This window comes from Eutrigla gurnardus (genome assembly GCF_963514095.1).
Source record: "Eutrigla gurnardus genome assembly, chromosome: 17".
NCBI classification, from domain to species: Eukaryota; Metazoa; Chordata; class Actinopteri; order Perciformes; family Triglidae; genus Eutrigla; species Eutrigla gurnardus.
This window is the reverse complement of record NC_139928.1, coordinates 10,996,820-11,017,282: the sequence shown is the minus strand read 5'-3', so window position 1 is coordinate 11,017,282 and position 20,463 is coordinate 10,996,820. Positions and strand designations below refer to the sequence as shown.

Below are 20,463 nucleotides of genomic sequence, written 5' to 3'. Positions count from 1 at the left end.
TCTCTGCTCTTCTTATTTGTTCCCCCTCCATAAGTGTCCTTTCATCCCTTGAAAGGGGCTATAAAAATGTAGCTATTGTTTTTATGATTTATTGTAAATCCCAGAAGGGGTCTTTGCCGTGTGTGAAGAGTAAGTGTTAATATAAGGGATAATGTACAGCGAGCCCATTACTGGGAAATGCAGGACCCTCGCTGTATATCATTGCTTATTGCATGGCTATTTATTAAAGAGATCAATCATTTGATACAACATATTTGATTTAATTGATTTGATATGAATGTATTACCTCGTTCAGAATCTATCAAAACTGTCTATAGCAACAGTCTGTTATTCACAGCAGAAGTCTGCTATAGAGAAACAACACTAGAATGCATTAATTGACCAATCAGAATTGAGTATTCAGAGTGTAATAAGATTGTTCTACTAACTAATTCTCACCTTTTAAGAGCAGCTTTCAAGGGGTCACATGATTAATCACATGTATGTTCACTTCAGGATTAGCCAATCAGAGACAAGGATTCATATATTCATATATGCAGTATCCTTTACTCTTCTTGCTTTGACTCTTTTTGTAAGGCTTTTTTGTGGATTCGAGTGGAGCTGAGCGATTAGGCAGCAGATTTTGGACAGAGCACACAGCGGCATTTTTATTATAAAAGTATCGGTCCTTGAATTGGTTCAAGCCCTAATAAAAAAAACAAATTGTTTGGCTTTACTGTGAAGCCACAGTTATAGAAATGTTTATCATCCTGCTCACAGTGAGCTTTACGTTTGACTTCCTGAACCAGCAAGTCAACTTTTTGTTTACATACTGTAAACAATTTTCTTGCCCACCCTTTTTTCTCTCTCTTTTTTTCACCAGGGTTGGGTTTCTTTCTTCTTTGACTTCTTGAAATGTCGCTTTTGTTCATTGATTCCTTGGTTTGTGTGTAAAAAATGTCTCAATGAAAATGTCAAAACCACTTTATGATCAGAAACACCTTATAAATAAAAACAAATGTGCTGTATCGTTTTCAGAGACTGGCGACCCCACTATCCCCGGAGGTGACTGAAACATAAGAATGCATGCTTACAGGACACACGTACATTGTTGCTTTCATGTGCAAACTTAATTTTGACACAATACATTCATTTCCATGTTACCAGAAGAATATCTCAGTCAAAGTAATGAAATGGAGCCCCACTTTGGGAACCCCTGCTCTAGTCTGTGGAAATGCGGGTTCTCAGAAGGTACAGTTGAACCAACTGTAACATTTCACACTCCTTGTGTTTGAGACTAAACCATGGATTTTCTGTTTGCGTTGCAGAGATAACAGCTGCACTATTTAAGATCAGACAAATGGAACTATATTGTCACACATTTTGAACGCACTGGCTTAAAAGAGTTACAAGATACAGACAGAAATGTTACAACCGTGCGGGTCTCCCCGGGAATGATTTCTCATTGGTTTCCTAACTGGTTTCTCTGGTTGGGCCCGAGGATATTTAAATGTGTGTCCAAGTGTTGAACGCCACAGTTCACCGTGTGACAACCAGAAAGAGACATCCAGCCCCCTTACTCTGTGGAAAGGTGAGCGCAAAATGCTTTTATTCAGCATGATAATCTGTTGTTGAACAACGACGTTGACTGTTTTTTTTTTTATCTCTACTCGTAAGCGTCACAGAGTACTAATTATATTGCGTAATATATTGAATTGTGTTACAAGTCGAAGTGAACCAATCCTTTTTAAGTTTTTAGGTACTGCTTGTACCTTCAGCTTGGTATCAGAGAAAGTGATATTTTTTCTAATGCAGTCCTTTATTTTTCAGACTGGTGATTTAACTCCTGCTGTAGTTATCAAAGTGATCACATCTGTTTCTTTTCTTTTTCTTTCTTTCTTTTTTTTTTTTTTGCTTCCACAGATGATGACACAAGCTTCTCAGAAAACACAGTATTTTTCAAATATAGCCGCTTTCTGTCTTATCTGCTCTATCGTTGGATTATTTGTGTATTTTGAGCCTCCATCTCCTGTGTGCTCATCTACGTTAACATTAGCTGATGAGGGAAAACGTAATGGCTCATATCCACATGAAAAACCCACAGTCCTGCTGTGGTTCTGGCCTCTCGGTGTCAAGTTTGATTTCAAAACTTGCTCGACCCACTTCAACATTGATAGCTGTGTCCTGACAGATGACAGATCTCTCTACAGCGAAGCACAGGGAGTCATTTTCTTCCATAAAGGAATAGACTGGAACTTGAAAAACATGCCAAAGGGGCCACGTCCGGCTTTCCAGAAGTGGATTTGGTTCCACGTGGAATCCCCCACGAACACGCAAAAGATACCCGGTCTAGACAACCTGTTCAACTTGACCCTGAATTACAGAAGAGATGCCGACATCACGGTGAGGAACGAGCTCTCGATCAGGAAGGCGGAAATTAAGGATGACTTTGTTCTGCCCAAGAAAGACAAACTAGTGTGCTGGATTGTTAGTAACAACAACCCAGCAACCGGAACGGCCTTGAGAGAGAGATACTATCGTGAACTGTCCAAGCACGTTAAGATCGACATCTTTGGTACGGCCTTCACGGGGCACCTTCTGAGTTATGACGAATATTACTCGACCATCGCTAGCTGTAAGTTTTACCTCTCGTTTGAGAACTCGGTGCACAGAGACTACATCACGGAGAAGGTTAATGGGCCCCTCGTGGCCGGGGCGGTCCCCGTGGTTTTGGGTCCACCGAGAGAAAACTACGAGCAGTTCCTTCCCGCTGACGCCTTCATTCACATAAATGATTTCCCCGACGCCAAGTCGCTGGCGACGTTTCTGCTGGACATGAAGGACGAGGCGTACATGCGTTACTTTGAGTGGAGGAAGTCGTACACGGCCGCCCCTCATCTCCTGTCCATGAACAATGAGTTCATTCAGCCCATCTGCCTCGCCTGCGACCGCATGTCGTGGGACGAGGATTTCCATGTCGTTCATGACCTTTATGAGTGGTACTTCAAGTGAAAATATCAATAAGAAGATCCTTTGATGCACATTGATGCACAGATTATATATAAGTAGTTACCGACGAGCTAAAATAAGCCAAAGAATAGTTGTAAAGTGTCATTCTGTGTTTTCACTGTAATTGCTGGCTGGCTCATTAACATGTTATATCTTGTGTATTTAATCACTAGGAAAACAACAGTGTATAAACAGGGTTATGTGCTGGACTATTAGTATATCCAGGCTAGCTGTTTCTCCCTTTTCCCATTTGTACGTTAAGCTAACCAGCTAGCTGTTTCCCCCTGTTGAGTGTATCTATAAAATAAACAGGGCAAGCTGTGGCTTCATATTTACAGGTTTTAAAAAAAAAAAATCTTAAGCCAAGTGATGCAAAGTAGTTGCCCTGTTTTTGCATAACTCGATGAGACAAAATGCAAATACATCAGTATGGGCTTAGATGCATCGCTCATGTCATACATTTATCATGCTTTCTTTAGGTTTTTCATAAAGGGTTGGGTGGAGAACTGAAGAAGATTGATGGGGAAGCAAATCAGGTTAAAACACCATTTGTTACGCCGGGTAAATACAAAGGAACTGATTCTCTCTGTGACTGTGCTGCTACTCCTGGAATGTCAACATAAATAAATGAATATACATGTCTGATACTGGCTGCTAACGCAAATATATTGTATTACGGTCAAGGTGATTTGTTTTACTCTGTAGATGTAATGTTTCTGGGTTTTTTTTAAAAATATGAATTCAAAACAAATGAATGTGTGTCACTAATTTAAGTTATTTTACAACATCTTGCGATACTTGTTCGGCTCAACAATTCAGATTCAATTAATTAAATATAAAGAATGTTTCAACATCAGTATTCAAAAAAACAATACTCAACTTCTATGAAAATCAATAGTTTTTTAAATCAAAACTCAGAGTTTTTAAATGCTTTGCTGTCTGTCCTGACAATTATCCTTGAGTTGAGTTTCACGTCTCTGACCTGTGCAGATTCATTCAGCATCCTGCAGAACGTCGACACACTGGCCTTCACTTCGACAGGGACCACATTTCCCACCAGCTTAACACTTTTTAGGGCATTTTGCTCATTTGCATTGGAACAAACTTTATAAATTGCATATTGATATGGTCTAAATGCTATTAGGCTGTATAGACTGTATTGACATATTCATCCTGTGACTACCGGTGTTTGACCAACAAAGTGACGCCTGTGGATGCATACATTCACATTTAGGTCATCGGTTACAGACATCCGTCAGTTAAGGACTTGGCATTCAAATAGCTCATATTTACTTACCCCTCCTGTCATCTGCAAACATCATTGGTGACAAGGGTGTGTGTGTGTGTGTGTGTGTGTGTGTGTGTGTGTGTGTGTGTGTGTGTGTGTGTGTGTGTGTGTGTGTGTGTGTGTGTGTGTGTGTGTGTGTGTGTGTGTGGGTGTGTGTGTGTGGAGCTTGATGAAGTGACAGAAAAGACAAACTGCTTTTTATTGTTCACATGTTGACACTGTTTATATTTATTCTAGTACTTTTGAACTCTTACTCAAGTTAATTGAGTACTTTTGTTGTTTCTTTTTTTGCTTTGCTGGCTATTTAGGAAACGTTTTAGATTGTGAATGGACTTCATTTCACTTCTTTGAGAATTTAACAAATTACACACTGCCAAATATGACTTACCTGAACATACTTTCTGTGTGCCATCCATAATGAGGATTCTTCTTACCTTGCAGGTTTCAAATGGCTGCCATGTTTCATGTGGTACGAGCCTCCCTGGCAGGGATTCTCATGCTGACTGGATTCCTAGTTCTGGTTCTAATGTACTTCAAGTCGCCTCCGTTGCCTAAATGCTATCCTCCCATGGCTCATTCACGCCACCAGACAGACAAACCTGTGCTGCTGCTGTGGTTTTGGCCTGAAAACAAGCGGTTTGATTTTCGAGACTGCAAGACGCTTTTCCAAATTGACAGCTGCCACCTCACAGATGACAGATCTTTATACCCCAAAGCTCATGAAGTTTTGGTATTTCACAGAGCCATCCAAGACGATCTCTCCAACCTTCCCACCTCACCTCGAGCCCCATTTCAGAGGTGGATCTGGTTCAACATGGACTCGACCGCGAACACGCGCAGGATAGCAGGCGTTCAGGGCCTTTTTAATTTAACCTTGAGCTACAGGAAGGATGCGGATATCCACGTTCGCTGGCACCTGGCGTTGAAGAAGAACGCGGTTGGAGATTTTGTGCCTCCCAAGAAGGAACGATTGCTTTGTTGGATGGTGGATAAGGATGACCCCTTCGTGAACTCTGGGGAGGGATACAACTACTACAGAGAGCTGGTGAAACACATCAAGGTGGAGGTTTTTCACAGCTCCTCTCCAGAGCACTCAACGGGTGAGAACTACTTCCTGACGATCAGCAGCTGCAAATTCCACCTTTCCTTTGAGAATTCAATTCACAGAGATTACATTACAGAAACGTTCAATGGACCTCTTGTGGCCGGCACTGTGCCCATCGTTCTGGGCCCTCCGAGAAAGAATTATGAGGATTTTGCCCCGGCTTCTTCCTTCATACATGTCAACGACTTTCCGAATGCCACAATGCTGGCTGAGTTCCTTCTGAGGCTGGATAGGGATAATGAGGCTTATATGAGGTACTTTAATTGGCGGCGATTCTACACCGCAAGACGCCATCTTACTGAGGAGAACCATAAGTTTGCTCATGCTATCTGCCAGGCCTGTCATCACGTGGGCACGAACAGGGAGTACAGAGTCATAGCTGATCTGTACAAGTGGTTCTTCCTGTGATGCTGTCATCGATCTCCTGTTCTCCCGATTAAAAAGACAAGTTAGAATAATGCTATGCAGAGAAATGCTTCCATTAAAACTATATTGAGATGTACACTCATATTTTATGTATTATGTATGTTACACCTGATTGTATAATACATTTCAGCTCAGCACAAACATTTTTAAGCTGTTGTCTTTAAAGTTTTTAGTTGATTTAATTTTGTTTTTAATATGATGTTAAAAAAACAACTTTGTTTTGACTGAAAGACGGGAGTCAGTTCACCGATATTACTATAAAACAAAAGCATTTTCATTGTTTTATCTGTGTGTTTTGTGAATAACAGCAAGATGGGGACACTTTTGTGACAAATGTTGTTCCCAAAGTTGCTCTTTGACTTTTCCTCAGCGTAAATTTCATTCACCTCTGTGCTGTACTGTTGTGGAGACAGAAACCAATATCTCAAAACATGCATATGAAACTAAACCAAAGCCAAATATCTGCATAGATGCCACTAGATGAAATTGAGGAAATGTGTTTTTGTTTCGTTCGTGTTTTATGTTTTGAATGAATGAACCCTTTGATATCACTTCATTGGAGAGCAGCCAATTTACACAATTAATTTCCTCCATTTTAAACATGTCTCCATTAATTTTTGTGTGATTTAAGTGATTGCTGCCATGATGATAAATACTTCTCGCATAGAACTCTGACTATGAATTTGTTCAAATTAATGTTAATAAATGTACTAGATGACATGCTTACACCTGAATGGGTGTTTTTATATTATTGTACTCATATTAAATGCTATTGAATCACATAAAGGGCTGTATGCGAGTTTGATTTGACCAGGAAAATTCCATCTAAGCTTGTTTTATTTATTATTATTATTATTATTATTTTTTAAATCCTGTGTATAAGCATGATTTTACATTAGTGTTCTATCCCCGTGCCTTTTCTATGTTGTTGAAAGGTAAACTTCTCTTGCCTGAGTGTTTCTTCAGCTCATCCAGAGCCTGTGATCTCATCAGTTTAATGAGCAGCACAACGAGCCTGAAGACTGTCGGCTCGAAGGTGTTTGGAGGTTTCCACACGTGGGCGGAGGCAGCGAGTCGTTGGTTTCCTGGTTACGGCCCTGGATCGAGCGCGTGTACAGAATGTGCGCGCGCGTGAATTCGTGCATTCCGTGTGCGCGCGCGCGTGTGGAGTGGTGCTTAAGTACCTTGGACAGCGCCAGGCGACACACACGCGCTTCAGCAAGCGGAGGAACTTCAGCGAAGCGCGCTCTCTTTACAAACAATATCCAACCGCAGAGCCAGTTTGTTCACTTTAACCTTTAAAGTCAACTTGGACCTACTTTTTCTCTCCCAGCCGCCGTATGAAGCTGCAGGCGAGAGCCGCGCCGCCTTCGGAGCACCGTTAAGCGGTCTCCCCTTTCGCCCTCTGTCCGCCTCCTCCTGCTGGAACTGGAGAGATGCCCGGGGTAGGATGTGCTCCAGCCGCAAGATCCTGTGGAGCCTGCTCCTGCTGTCCGTGGTGGAGGTGGGCCTCGGGGTGGCGAGCATCGTCCTGGGAGCCGTGGGCATTAGCTGGGTCCGGGGCGAGCACAAGCCGCAGCAGGGCGACGCGTCGCCGGTGTGGAGTGGACTCTGTGTACGTCCTGGGACACAACTTTTGTCCTTACTTTCCCTTGTTTACTTGCAGAAAGGATAAGTATCTCCATTGAGTCGGGGTGGCTGAAAGTGCAGCTCAAGCTATCTTATCGGCGAGTATCTCAGAAGCATTCCTCAGGCTTCACTGTACATCTCTTTAAGTAAAAATACATAGAGTATTAATAGAATTATATTTAAATAAATATAACATTTCTAATGTTTTAAAAAGCACACATACAGTATATATATATATATATATATGTGTGCTATATGGACGTATAAAGGGAATGGTGTGGCACAACTACTACTCTCAACTACTACTTTGAAATAAGAGAAGGTTATGAGTTTCATATAAATGCTCCACATTAATACACCCCAAAATGTTGCAACGATGACTCTAACTAACCTTTTGATTCAGGAAAATATCATTTAAAAATATGACTAATCAGCACTTCCTTAAAAGGTCTTCTGGGCTTTTCTATTGTTCAGAACTCTGTTAAACTATGACACACTTTTACAGAGTAGAAAGCTCTGGTTAAACCTAGTGTATTGAATTGATTTTTGTCCAAACTGGTGGTTGTTTATCTAATGATGGCTTGGTCCCCAGAATTAAGATCCAGGGTACGGCGAAGACTAAATATTTTACTTACTTTTATGTGACTTAGAGAGAGACCCACACGTCTAGTTGGCCTATAGATGCCTCTCTGCTGGAGCTAAGGATCGGTTTCATTCATTCATGCTTGGATTGTTCCTCGGTGCTTTGGAACGTCGAAGCTTTTGCACACAAGCGTGCCCTCACTCCTCTGCATGTGTCTCCTCCTGTTACAGTGCCGCTCTCAGCCTCATTGTCTCGATTTTGTTGCGGACCGATGAAACGTTGAGTTTCTCGCATTTTCAGAAGCTAGACATAACCCTGAATCATCTTGGTTATGACTGCTGCTCCGGCTGAGGTAACACAGTCTGTCTGCTGAGAATTACTGTATGTGCCTGAAGTCACGACGAAGCTGCTATGCAGTGTGGCAGGTGTGTGATTAACCTCACAGCTGTTGAATGCTGAGTCAGCCGCTGTGTCTCGTGATTACCCAAATACTGACAGACCGCCGTCCCCGGAGTGGATTGGATGTCCACGTATCCTGCTGGAAAGTGATCCTCGTTCACATCTCATGTTTGTCAGGACTTTTGGAGTTTTGAAGCAGTTCCTTTACTCCTGAGATTACTTCAATTCATTATTTGTAATATTTTAAGCTACTGGACAAAACCCCCAATCTTTATCCAAACTAATCATTCCTATTTAGTTTGCCTTAAGAGACAGATTCTTAGGTTAATATTCATTATACTTGAGAAATCTAAAGATCTATATAAATCAAAGGATTGTGATATTTCGATTTTGCTGGAATAATAAGAATCCTTTAATAGTGGATGTGAGACACTGGAATTCCCACCTAATCAGTTCTTTTACATCTAACAATACAATTAAGAATAAACTGAAAGTCACTTGACAATCAATAAAGTTATGTTCAGTAGATTTATTTTTGCAGAGCTGTCAACCTAGCAAACAGCATCCTCCGCCCATGATGGAGCCGAAAGCTCCGTATAATCTAGTAAGAGCACCTTGAGTTACTCATAATAATACCAAAGGTTAAAACCTTCAACCTTGACTGAAAGTAGGCTGATTTTAAGTCGATAAATGAAATACAGGTACTACAGGTATACTTTAACGGCATGATTTAAAATGAGAGAGAGAGCCAAGGAATTACATCACACCCTCCTTTTTTTACACACACACACACACACACACACACACACACACACACACACACACTATTGTTGACATCCGGCACAATGTGGCTTCTCGCTAGAAGAATAGCATCCTCTATTTTTAGAAGGAGGACGTTGCATTTGAACGAGTGTAAAGAATACGTTCACCCTTCTCTCTTGTTGGGAGGATGAAGTGATACAAATAGTTTACATTTCATTTAGTTTCTTAACCATTCATTTTCTTACGACAACGTCTGAAACTGACATTTGTTCTCTCTCTCTCTCTCTCTCTCTCTCTCTCTCTCTCTCTCTCTCTCTCTCTCTCTCTCTCTCTCTCTCTCTCTCTCTCTCTCTCTCTCTCTCTCTCTCTCTCTCCAGTTTCTGCTCTGTGGGATGTGCGGAGTGCTGTGTGCTCGCAAGAGGACAGGTCTTATTGTAAGTGCATGTATATATTTAGTTGTTTTGTTTCCTGCTAGCCTCTTTTGTTGTCCTTAAGTATTAGTTTGTGGTCTCTCTCCAAAGACAACGTGTTCCTGCTGCAGCTAACAGTAAAGGCTCTCCAGGGATGTGACACGCGGGGGAGTCAAAGTGTTTTAAATGAATCATTTCACATTTTGGGGGAACTACAGCCAGCAGCTGGTTAGCTTAGCTTAGCATAAAGACTGTCCTCCTCTAGTCATCACTAAAAATCTGCAGATTACACATCATATCTTCTTTGTTTAATTCGCACAAAAAGTATTTGTGCGGATGGGTATGTGCCAAACTATTTCATGGTGGGGATGAATGTAACTTTATGGAGTTTCTGCTGGTTGCCTGGCAACTGGTCCCTGGCCAAGAATACTATGACACATAACTCAGACTTATAAAGCGTTGTTTAGTGAACTTTGGTTGGCAGATTCGGTTACCTTTAGACAGATCCAGCGTTAACTGTCTGCTTGTTTACTGCCTTTGTTTGCTAAATCTGCATCTACAACCGGCATTTCCTTTGAAATGTATATATCTTGAACACCGAATATGGTTGCGATGCGATGGGATGACTCAACAACATCATATGTCAGGCGCCATTCATAAGATGTAAATCCGAAACTCATAAGTTTGCACAGTGAAGGATGCAGTTATATGTCTGCTCTGTGTCATCAGTATTGACACATCATCTACCCCAGGAAGTTTACAAGTAAAGAAAGTTGTGTGTGTGTGTGTGTGTGCGTGTGTGTGTTGTCTCGTCCTGCAGGTGAGTACAGTGTGCTCTGAAATGTCATCTGAGGAAACCAGAGGAGACAAGCAGTCACCTCTCCTCTTCTCTTTCTGTCGTTCTATCCATCTTTTTTTGCTCAGTGATCGCGTCGCAGTCTCTCTGTTTCTCCGAATCCTCGTGTTTCTCTCTGACTCTCTCTCTCTCTCTCTCTCTGTCTCCTGCAGCGAGGGCACTAATGATGGATCAATGTCAGCACAATCTGCTGTAACAGAGACATCCCTCAACCTTTCTCTCCCTCTGTCTCACCCTATCCATCCCCTCCTATTGTCTCCGTCGCCATCCTTATCGTGACTTTCCCTTTTTTCATCGCCCTCATCTATCTTCCTCCTCTATTCCCCTCCCCAGTCGCTCCGATGCTCTGACTCGCTCCGTCTTCCTCCCCTCATCACTTGCATCCCCTCCCTGCTTGTTTGCCTGCGGGGTGATGATTGCATTAGGTCGGTTTGGCTCCCGAGTCCTGCCAGCCGCTTTCCACACTTCACCGGGTAATGACTGAAATTGGAGAAGCCCTTTTCCATGCGGTTGAAGGCACTAAAGGCATCTGTACTGGGAGCAATGAAAGAGAACCTGAACTCCTGACACAAAACACACACACACACACACACGCTTGCATGCACAATAAACGGAGAGCAGAATTGAATCGATTGGATTTTATTATTCTGATTGCAAAGTAACGGGACTGCAGTCATTTTCCCATCAGATCCTGCTGAGGAAGAAAAATGATTCTCGTACTGGGTTTGAGATTTCCAGCCGCTTTACTATTCTAAGGAGGCAATCCGTGAAATGTGATTGATTAAATACTGAAAGGAAAATCTCATCCGCCGTCTATACATAAAATCAGACACACACACAAGCACAAAAACAAGTGAGTGATGCAAACATATTTACAAGTCGTGCAATATGTCTAGAAGAGACAGCGAGCTCTGAGAGCGATCCAATTTTCTAATAGGAAATGAGATTTATTTAGGCTGATATGCATTATTCATCAGAGCAAATGTCCAAAACAGCAGAGTGATGGATATTGAAGTTCAATAGAAGTTTATATATCTCCCACCCCATCACACATTGTCAGTTTGCTTAGAGTTTTGTGGATGACATATGAATGCTGCTGTTTGCATAGACCACAGTCTCTCTCTCTGTCTCTGTCTCTGTCTCTCTCTCCCTCCCCCCTCTCTCTCCCTCAGATGATCCTGTTTTCAGCATGCTGTATCTGTGGTCTGATTGGTGGGATCCTCAACTTCCAGTTTGTCCGGGCGCTGAACAAACGACCGGACTCCATGCACTCGATCCATCTGGCCGCCATGACTCTGGCCTGTCTGGGTAGACAAAACAAAACAAAACAAACAAAAAAACATGTGATGCAGTACGGCACAGCTGAACACAATTATTTAACACTGATATTCAAAGGTTTAAATTAAATGGCACCAAATGTTGAGGGATCAGGGACATGAATCCAAATTTCACGATGATCCATCCGACAGTTGTGAATACATTTCAATGGATAGTGGCACACCACGAGCATGGCTAAAATATATATAAAAAAACAAACAAATGGGATGGCTCTCTCTTACTTTAAGATAAAGAACTCTTCCATTGTTTCTCCAGCTGTTTCCCCTGTTCCTGTCTTGTCCAGGGATCTCCTCCTGTACTTTATCGACATGGCTCACCTGTCGCCTCGCCAGCTCCGAGCAGCAGAGGATGTTCCTGGAGAGGGAACACTCGCTGCACCACTCGCACGAGATGACCGAGAAGGTAGGACATGACAGCAGGAGAGAGCCTCTAATTGGTCCACTTGTCGACGGGATGGCCTTTAGCTCGGACGTGTTGTCAGAAAAATGTATGTTTCATGACCTCATGAGGGTTTTAAAGTTTGTGTTGTGACGGCATAAAGTCAGTTAGCACGTGTGCTTGTGTGTCCCCTGACAGGAGATCCTGGACAACTCCAGTAACGGCATCCCTCAGATCTCTTACAATGGACACACCACCGCATCACCATGACAACGGATCACCAAAAGGCGACTTGCACACACTGAAACAGAGGCGCTTCATGAATTGTTTGCTGTCAGACAACAAATGCAGCATGTTCTTCGTTCTGCATATCCTGAGGGAGACGCAGTAACTATATCCTGACTGCAGGGAACAAGACTAGGTCTCTCGCCTTCGAACACCTTTTCTCTGAGTGAAAGACGGACATTTTGAGAACAAGAGGGAGCGACGTTTGTTCTGCTGATTATGCAAACATGGGTTCAAACCCCCTCCGATCAACTCAAACCAAAGCCGGGATGGAGAGCTGCCGTTTGGCGTCGTAACTCGGGTGGCAAACACCTACGTGGCATCATCTAACCTTTTAAGCTAATGAGCAGGTGGGGTCGATTTTATCCAATGAGATGCCTCAAAGTGATGAGCACAAACCACGCATGCAGCTGATTCACGTGAAGAGATCCTGCTCTTCCAGTCTCAATGTCTTTATTCTCTCTCTGTCTTGTTATGGGTTTATGGAATGCAGACCTTGAGATAGCCTAAAGTAAATTGTATGTATTGTTCGATAATGGAATGCTTTGATATGAAATACAGTGATGCGCAATGTACTGTATTGTATATCCATGCTTGTACATCAGGAATCTAGCCGTACCTATAAATCAAACATATTTTTATAAATGCTTCTTATAAAAGTGAATTAAATTAAAGTATGACAAATCTGAGTGGCTTGTGGATTATTTCAGTGAAATGTTGTGCACTATTTGTAATCACACACAGCGGGTAGCAATATAAAGAATAAAAATATAAAGAAAATATAAAGAATCAGCCTTTATTATTACACTGAACAAGGCAAATTACTTTTTGCATGTTATTACTAGTTGCCACTCACAGCATTTTAATTGTTGCCTTTTCGATCAATGAATTTATTAAATCTTAAAAGCTAAGTGTATAATATTACACATTGACTGCATATCAAACTGTCAACATAACCAATGTGTAGTGAGGTTTAGGAAGTCGTTGCATTATGCGACCACAGTTTAACTCTGTGATGTCTTTAGTTCTGTTCAAGGTGCACACACGTTCGTCATAAAGTTAAGTGCAGGACTAAATCTGTTTTATAGCTCCTATCAAACCGTCTCACAAACAAACAGTGTCATGTACACTCACATGCATGCACGCAGACAGACACACAGCCTCTAATGAAGATATACAACGTCCTGCTCCTCAGTAGCCTTCCTCATTATGTTGTTTGCCTGCGCCAGAAAGCACCACACTGTGTGTGTGTGTGTGTGTGTGTGTGTGTGTGTGTGTGTGTGTGTGTGTGTGTGTGTGTGTTATAGGGCCCTCAGCAGCAGAAGCCACGTGTAGCTCTTGCTGACTCAGAAATCTCATCACAATTTATCACTGTGACAACAGAAAGGAGTTGGCAATGGCGCCCAAGAGAGAACCAAAACTGCACACTGAAGTGTGTGTGTGTGTGTGTGTGTGTGTGTGTGTGTGTGTGTGTGTGTGTGTGTGTGTGTGTGTGAATCATATGACCTCCCGTGGTGCTGCTCTGTCAGAAAACAGTAACACTAGATTAAACTTTGTGTGTGCACAAAGTGTGTTTTTCTATGCATGTGTGTGTGTGTGTGTGTGTGTGTGTGCGCGCGTGCTCTAATTGACACCTCAGGTCACCCTAATGATCTTAATGTGCCGTCGCAGGTGAGAACAGGATACAGAATCAATGACCGCCTCTGATCAGATGAACAGCTTTATGGCATCCTTGCCAGGCTAGTCGGTGCACACATTGCAGTAAACAAAGGGCATGTTGGTGAGGAAATGCATCATTACATTACAGATCTTGTGATACACATAATCCTCCTTACGGAAGAGGATGAGGACCACATGTGAATTTTTAGAAGTTATAAATTCAAAGTCTTTTAAAGTCAGAATTCTTACTCTTTTCTCAGGAAAGTTTTTAAACTACAATTTATATTGTGAAAGAAATTATTGTCCATCACTGAGTCACTAAGTTTTTGTTTGTAAATGCAAATATATCTGTTATTTATTAAGTATATAACTTGAGTGAGTGTCACTATTGTAACTACTCATCGAGTGTAAGTTCACCTCCTGACCAGCAGGCGGCAATAAAAACACATTCTAACAGATGTCGAGCCTTCCGGAAAGCGGAAATGTCGTGTCTCTTCCGGTCTGCCCAAACAGCAGCATGGCGAACTTGGAGCATGTCGAACACCAACCAAAACACGTGAAAATGTCCGGCGACACGTCCGCCGCCAGCGCTGACGTCCAGCCGAGCGAAGGGCCCGGTGTGTCGGGCACCGACGTGGCCGAGCTCCCCTGCGCTATCCCGTCGTTCGCCGCCGCCGCGGAGCTGCTGTCCGCGCCGTACTCGTGTCTGGTCATGAACACGCACCGCAGGCACGTCGCGTTGCCGCCCGTCTACCTGAACAAGAAGAGGACGGGGATTCAGGGGGAGCTGGAAGCCGAGCTGCTCAAGTTCTCTCCAAGGTTGGTTACCGCACACGAAAGCACTTCAGTAAATAATAAATGCAGTAGAAAGTTAACTGTGCTTAGTTACTTTTCACCGCTTGGTCCAGGATGTGATCAAGGCTGTAAATAAACTAGTAAGCAAGAGTAGTCTGGTGGTTTTCAGTCCTGCTCTCATCTAATCTTTATTTTTTTTATTTATTTGTAGCTAAACATACCTATTTTAGCACTGCAATGTTGTAATGTTGTGCACATTTTGAGTGCTGGTCCTGCACGTGTTTAATCTGAACATACATCGCACACAATATGTATTCAGCTTATTGTTTTCCTTATAAAACTAATTAAACTTGACCTGTGTGACAGTCTAAAGGGAGTACCCCTGGCTTATGAAAACATCAGGATAGTGGGCAACAAGGGAAACATCTACGATGACAGCGGCTACATCCACATGGACATAGCGGCCAACTTTATTGTCTTCCAGCCCAGAAAAGGACAGAAACTGCTGGTGAGTAGATTTACTGCACTCGCAGCCTCACATCCCACCTACACACATTCAACCATATATAATCAATGAAAAGCACCTCATGAGGAGTTCTGGTGCAGTTCTGAGTGAGGTGTTTCCAGTGTGCTCTGATTCTGGCATCGGACAGCTGTTTTAAGTTTCTCTATGCAGACATTAATAATATATATTATATATTATAATATAAGACAGACTATACTTTTTAAAATAATTTATTTTGATAATTATACTTCCTAATGTAACTTATTTCATGTTGTTGAACTTTTCTGATATAAGTGGGAGGAATTATTTAAAAAAAAAAAAAAGTTTAAACGACTCTATTTCCTTACTAGTCCCTGTTGTAGAAAGACACACGTTGGCGTAGTCAACGCGTTCAGGCACTCATGCTCATAAATGCCAGCTGGTGATATAAAACGTTATTAAAACATTGGAATATGTGACCAATGCTGACTTCATCAGCTTTCCGTGTTCCGCCTGACTGATCACAAATACGTTTCCAGGGGAAACACTGTGGCGCAGATTCGTTTTGAAAGCTCGATAACCAATGATGTCATTTCACCGCTCGCTCAGTCAGGCAGTGACGGACTCTGGCGTTTATAGGCCTGGCTCCCACTTTTCTGCCGTCCAGCCAATAACGGACGTCTCATTTCTTCCCCTCTGGCAGGTTTGGCTGCACCTCTCCCGTCACTATGCTGATTACGATACTATGACACCACATCGGCGTAATGTCGTTGCTGTTAAAAATGACAGCAAGTGCTTGTTATTTTCCTTGGAAACAAAAACGGCATGGCTGGTAAAACACAAGCCCCATGCAAACCAAGAAAACATTTCACAAGCCAACAAGTCCGATTTAACCAAACTCCGGTGTGGTTTGAGTGGGCAGTTGTGAATACAGTATCTTCCTTTGGTGTGAACAAAACTTAACCAACCTGGACCGATTCAAAGTGAACCCGGCAGTTCAATAAGAGTGAAAACAATCCTCACACCCCTCAGCAAATTTATTTTATTTTATTTGGTGCATCGTAACACTGAACCTGACTAATGGCTTCTATGGCCAGAAGAAGATCTTTTATCTCTGACCCATTTTATGCAAATCTGCATTCCTACTGTGTTTCTGTTCCCAGGGTGTAGTGAATAAACTAGGAGTGAGCCACGTGGGCTGCCTGGTGCACGGCTGCTTCAATGCCAGCATCCCCAAACCCAACCTGGTTTCTGTGGAAACCTGGCGGGACGCAGGGCCGAGAAACGGAGCCGAGCTGGAGTTTGAGGTGACTGCCCTCGACGCCGACACTGCTGGGGTTCTGCTGATCAGAGGGCGGCTCAACAGGACCAGGCAAGTGTGGGTGGTGGTGGGGGGGGGGACTGATCTGGGTTCTCTGTTGTTAAACGGCAACAAACTTGATTAGAAAAATGTGACACCTGCGTGATTCGTGTGATGAAAGCTTCGGTTACAGAACGTTGGCTTGTCCAAATCGTGCAAACTTACGAACAATTAAATTCACTCTAGCGATACATACAGTAGTTCTATTCATTTTCTATGGAAAGCGAGCAGTTCGACTGTCATGGACGTCAAAATACTTGTTTTCGATGTAAGGTGGGCCTCTGGGCGCAGGTTAAAGGCGAGTTCACACCGGACCGAAAATCGGCGTCTTTGAGAGAGTCGGCATCCATGACATGAGTCTACTTGGTGTGGTCGCTCGAATCGGCCCACGTCGGCGTTCATTTCAGCCGATTCAAATGTATAATCCGCCATCCGAGTCGGTCATTCTTTTACCATTCTGATTGGTGGAGGCTAGCAGCTTGACTAGCGAATCAGTGAAGCCCGGAAGTGACGATGGTAAACATACCAGATAACCAGTGGAATCGGGTTACATTTTACATTTTGGATTTTTCCGTTCAGAGAGTAATCACAACTACAGTCCACAACCTCACTCTGCTGACAACAGTGACTGGTGAGGACAGCGTGCTCTGTGTTATGGTCTAGAGAGGACCGGCTACTTCCGGTTTTCGTGTTTTTTGTCCCACAATACAGATTAGCGCCGCCTGTTGTTTTGGAGACATTACATCTCGCGCAAGCGCGGAACGTATGGCGTCGGCCTTAAATCTGTAGGTGTGAACCGCCCATGTCGTTGTTCGAGTCGGCCATATTAAGTAGCCCGACTTCATTTACCGACGCGAGTCGGGCAGTTCTTCCGGTGTGGACTCGCCTTAACTCTCCAGAGAAGTGGCAATTTTATTGCATCCGTCCGCCGGATCGGCTCATCTGGTCTTCCCTGACTGGTACTTCTGTCAGTTGCGTGAGTCTGATGCATCCCGCCTGCCGTCCTCGCGTGTAGCGGAGAGAAGGAGAGGTGGTTGTGGATGAAAGCGTGTCAAGAAAGAGGTACATAGCTAAACGGAGACACGCTCGAAATTTTTATACAGCTTTCATATGTTGATCATTTTAGTTTAGTTTATAAAATGTCAGACAGTATTAACCGCCACAATTTCTCAGAGCACACGGTGATGTCTTCAAGTTGTTGTCTTGTTTGGGGGCTGTCACAGTTCTTCTGCTGTCTTGCACTACTTATTTGCAGCTACGCACACTGAAAAATACCCTCTATAATAATAATAATAATAATATCAGTATTTGTAACTTTTTAACAAAATGACAGTGTTCTTAGTCTGTTATACAAAGTTGTTGTGTATTGTTTGCCGCTACGCACACTAAATAATACCCTCAATAATAATAATGATAATTATTATTATTATAATATCAGTATTTGTGACTTTTAACACAATGACAGTTTTCTTAGTCTGTTATACAAAGTGGTTGCGTAATGTTTTTGAATGTGAAGTTAAACCCTTGATTGATTTCCTGTGTCCTTCTGTGTTTCAGGGTGCAAGAGCTGCTGGCAGTGGGCGAGAGCTCAGAGTGTGCCGTCCCCACAGACCAGCAAGAACCACCAGAGACGGAACCGAACCCAGAACCCACCGAGGAGTCTCCGGAAGACGCCCCAAAGAAGAAGAAGAAGAAAAAGAAGAAGGACAATGTCAAAGAGGAGGTGGAAAACGGGACACCAGAGCTGAACGGAGTGATGATCGACGCCAACGGCAATGAAGCGGTTGAGAAGAAGAAGAATAAGAAGAAGAAAAAGGAAAAAGAGGTGAAAGAAGAAGAGGAGGAGGAGGTTGAGCGTTCTCGCACGGAGGTCCACTGCAGTGACTCCAGTGGTTACATTAGTGACAAACCAAGCAAAAAGAGGAGACATGAAACGGGTATAAATATCACATCTAGTTTTAGTGAAGCTCCTGAACCCCCAAAGGCCAAGAAGAAGAGGAAAAGTGACATTGAGCAGTTTGCCTGAAAATATGAACGGATCCTATAGTGTTTGGAAATTGTGTTTAATAACTGAGGTGATACAACTTTAATGGTTCTGGGGGAATATACAAATGTGCCTTAACAATTAAACACAGTTTGTATCAAGTAAGATTTCTGGTGGGTTCTTCTGAGCTCCTCTAAAAACGTTTGAACAGAAGGAGCTTATTTAAAAGCACATGAGGGGATAAAGCGTGAGTTCTCATTGGATTGCAACTCCCTTTCACAGCCTGAAGGGGGAGCAAAACCGTTTCATGCATCATAGGTGTACCAAGCAGGAGTTTAGGAAATGTTTTTCTCTCTTGAATAATAGCTGCAATGGAAAGAGAATGTATTTTACTCCCAAATATTAATCAGCATCCTAGAAACGTTTCATGCACAGGAAAAAACTGTGCAGTCAGGAGTTATTTGTGCTGATTCGCCGTCTTCCTTCAGTGTTGCATTCACTGTTTTGTCATGGAGGCGTGTTGTCTGTGTTTTTAGATGAAAACCAGCAGAAATGGACTTTAAATATTCAGTTCTTATGCGATTAAAGAGCTCTATATTTAAAAATATTTAACCATTAAATGGCCATTATTTCTCATCAGACATTCAAAATGCTGCTTTTTTTAACACAAAGGTTCTGTGAAAATATCCAGTATAGAAATCTATAAAATTCCTTGATTGTGAGAATAATAAATCCCTTTAATGATTATTAGTACAAAGATCTCTTGTTTTTCATGGCAAATCCCTCCCACAACAAAGTCGTTTATGCTTCCCAGCGGGTGTCAGGTGATAAAGTGCTGAGCGACAGCCTAAAGATCTCGGTGTTTTCTTTACCCCCCACCACACGCCCCTCTGCCTTTCAGTAGGGAGTCATTAGCTGTTAGGTGCTAAAAGTTGGCGAGCTTATCGGGAGCCGTCTAAAGAGGACGGATAAGGAGCTGCAATTAACTTTGCTCATCTTCATCCGTCACACCTGATCACGTACATCTGTGCTTTGCTTTATAATTAAAAATCAACTTTGCATATCTGCAGACTTGAGGCCCACAAGTATTTATTCAGTTAAGCCAGCTAATTCACATGTCGTCTGTTTGATGGGAGGAAGTCTACTGGGCTTACTGGCCTGGCGAAGGCCAGGCAACTAATCATAGCCAAGAAATAATTCAACATTTCAAGGTTAAAACAAACACACTCAAGTGAAAAAGGCATATAAATCTAGTCCTTTAATGGATTATCAACCATCACATCTGCCTTATTTGGTTTCAACAATGTGGCAAAGTTATGTAATGCATTATGACTAATCTTAAAAGTACTAGTAAATTACTCATTTATACTTCCCCGGAAGATTAACTCCATTTAAAACTTTTTCCAATGTACTTGTAATCACATGACCATTACAAAAATAATCACCCGATGCTCCGAATGACCACAAATTCTGCTTCTTCAACTGTAAATACACAAAACACTCAAGACTTGTGCTCTTAAGCTCGATTCAACAACGGTGATGTGGAAAGTTCAAGTGGACTCTTAGCGGTTCACCGTCCTTTGTCCTCTCATGACCCCCCTCCTTACCGAATCCAACCCCGGCCCATGTGCCCCTCTCTTGCACCTGTACCCGCTCCCTCCATCACCACTCATTCATCTTGCCGTTCCTCCTATCACTCCCTCACGCCGACTTCCCATCTTCCCTTATCCTGCT

The 20,463-nt window shown here is 42.7% G+C and overlaps 3 protein-coding genes across 4 annotated transcripts; all 3 read left to right on the top strand.

Moving 5' to 3' along the window:
• The first annotated feature begins 1,460 nt into the window (after positions 1–1,460).
• Positions 1,461–5,792, top strand: LOC311027464 (uncharacterized protein). Its single transcript, XM_084031487.1, has 2 exons — positions 1,461–2,987; positions 4,718–5,792. The coding sequence occupies exons 1-2, from the start codon at positions 1,789–1,791 to the stop codon at positions 5,787–5,789; spliced, it is 2,271 nt and encodes a 756-aa protein (XP_083887613.1). The 5' UTR covers positions 1,461–1,788; the 3' UTR covers positions 5,790–5,792.
• Positions 5,793–7,029: 1,237 nt separating this feature from the next.
• Positions 7,030–13,122, top strand: tmem196 (transmembrane protein 196). Of its 2 annotated transcripts, none has more exons than XM_084032176.1 (5): positions 7,030–7,422; positions 9,558–9,614; positions 11,619–11,754; positions 12,068–12,186; positions 12,361–13,122. In XM_084032176.1, the coding sequence occupies exons 1-5, from the start codon at positions 7,258–7,260 to the stop codon at positions 12,430–12,432; spliced, it is 549 nt and encodes a 182-aa protein (XP_083888302.1). In that variant the 5' UTR covers positions 7,030–7,257; the 3' UTR covers positions 12,433–13,122. The 2 variants fall into 2 exon arrangements, with proteins under 2 accessions (XP_083888302.1, XP_083888301.1); XM_084032175.1 differs by having other exon boundaries at positions 12,068–12,271.
• Positions 13,123–14,613: 1,491 nt separating this feature from the next.
• Positions 14,614–19,685, top strand: polr1f (RNA polymerase I subunit F). Its single transcript, XM_084032537.1, has 4 exons — positions 14,614–14,925; positions 15,268–15,409; positions 16,549–16,757; positions 18,303–19,685. The coding sequence occupies exons 1-4, from the start codon at positions 14,624–14,626 to the stop codon at positions 18,769–18,771; spliced, it is 1,122 nt and encodes a 373-aa protein (XP_083888663.1). The 5' UTR covers positions 14,614–14,623; the 3' UTR covers positions 18,772–19,685.
• Positions 19,686–20,463: the final 778 nt, after the last annotated feature.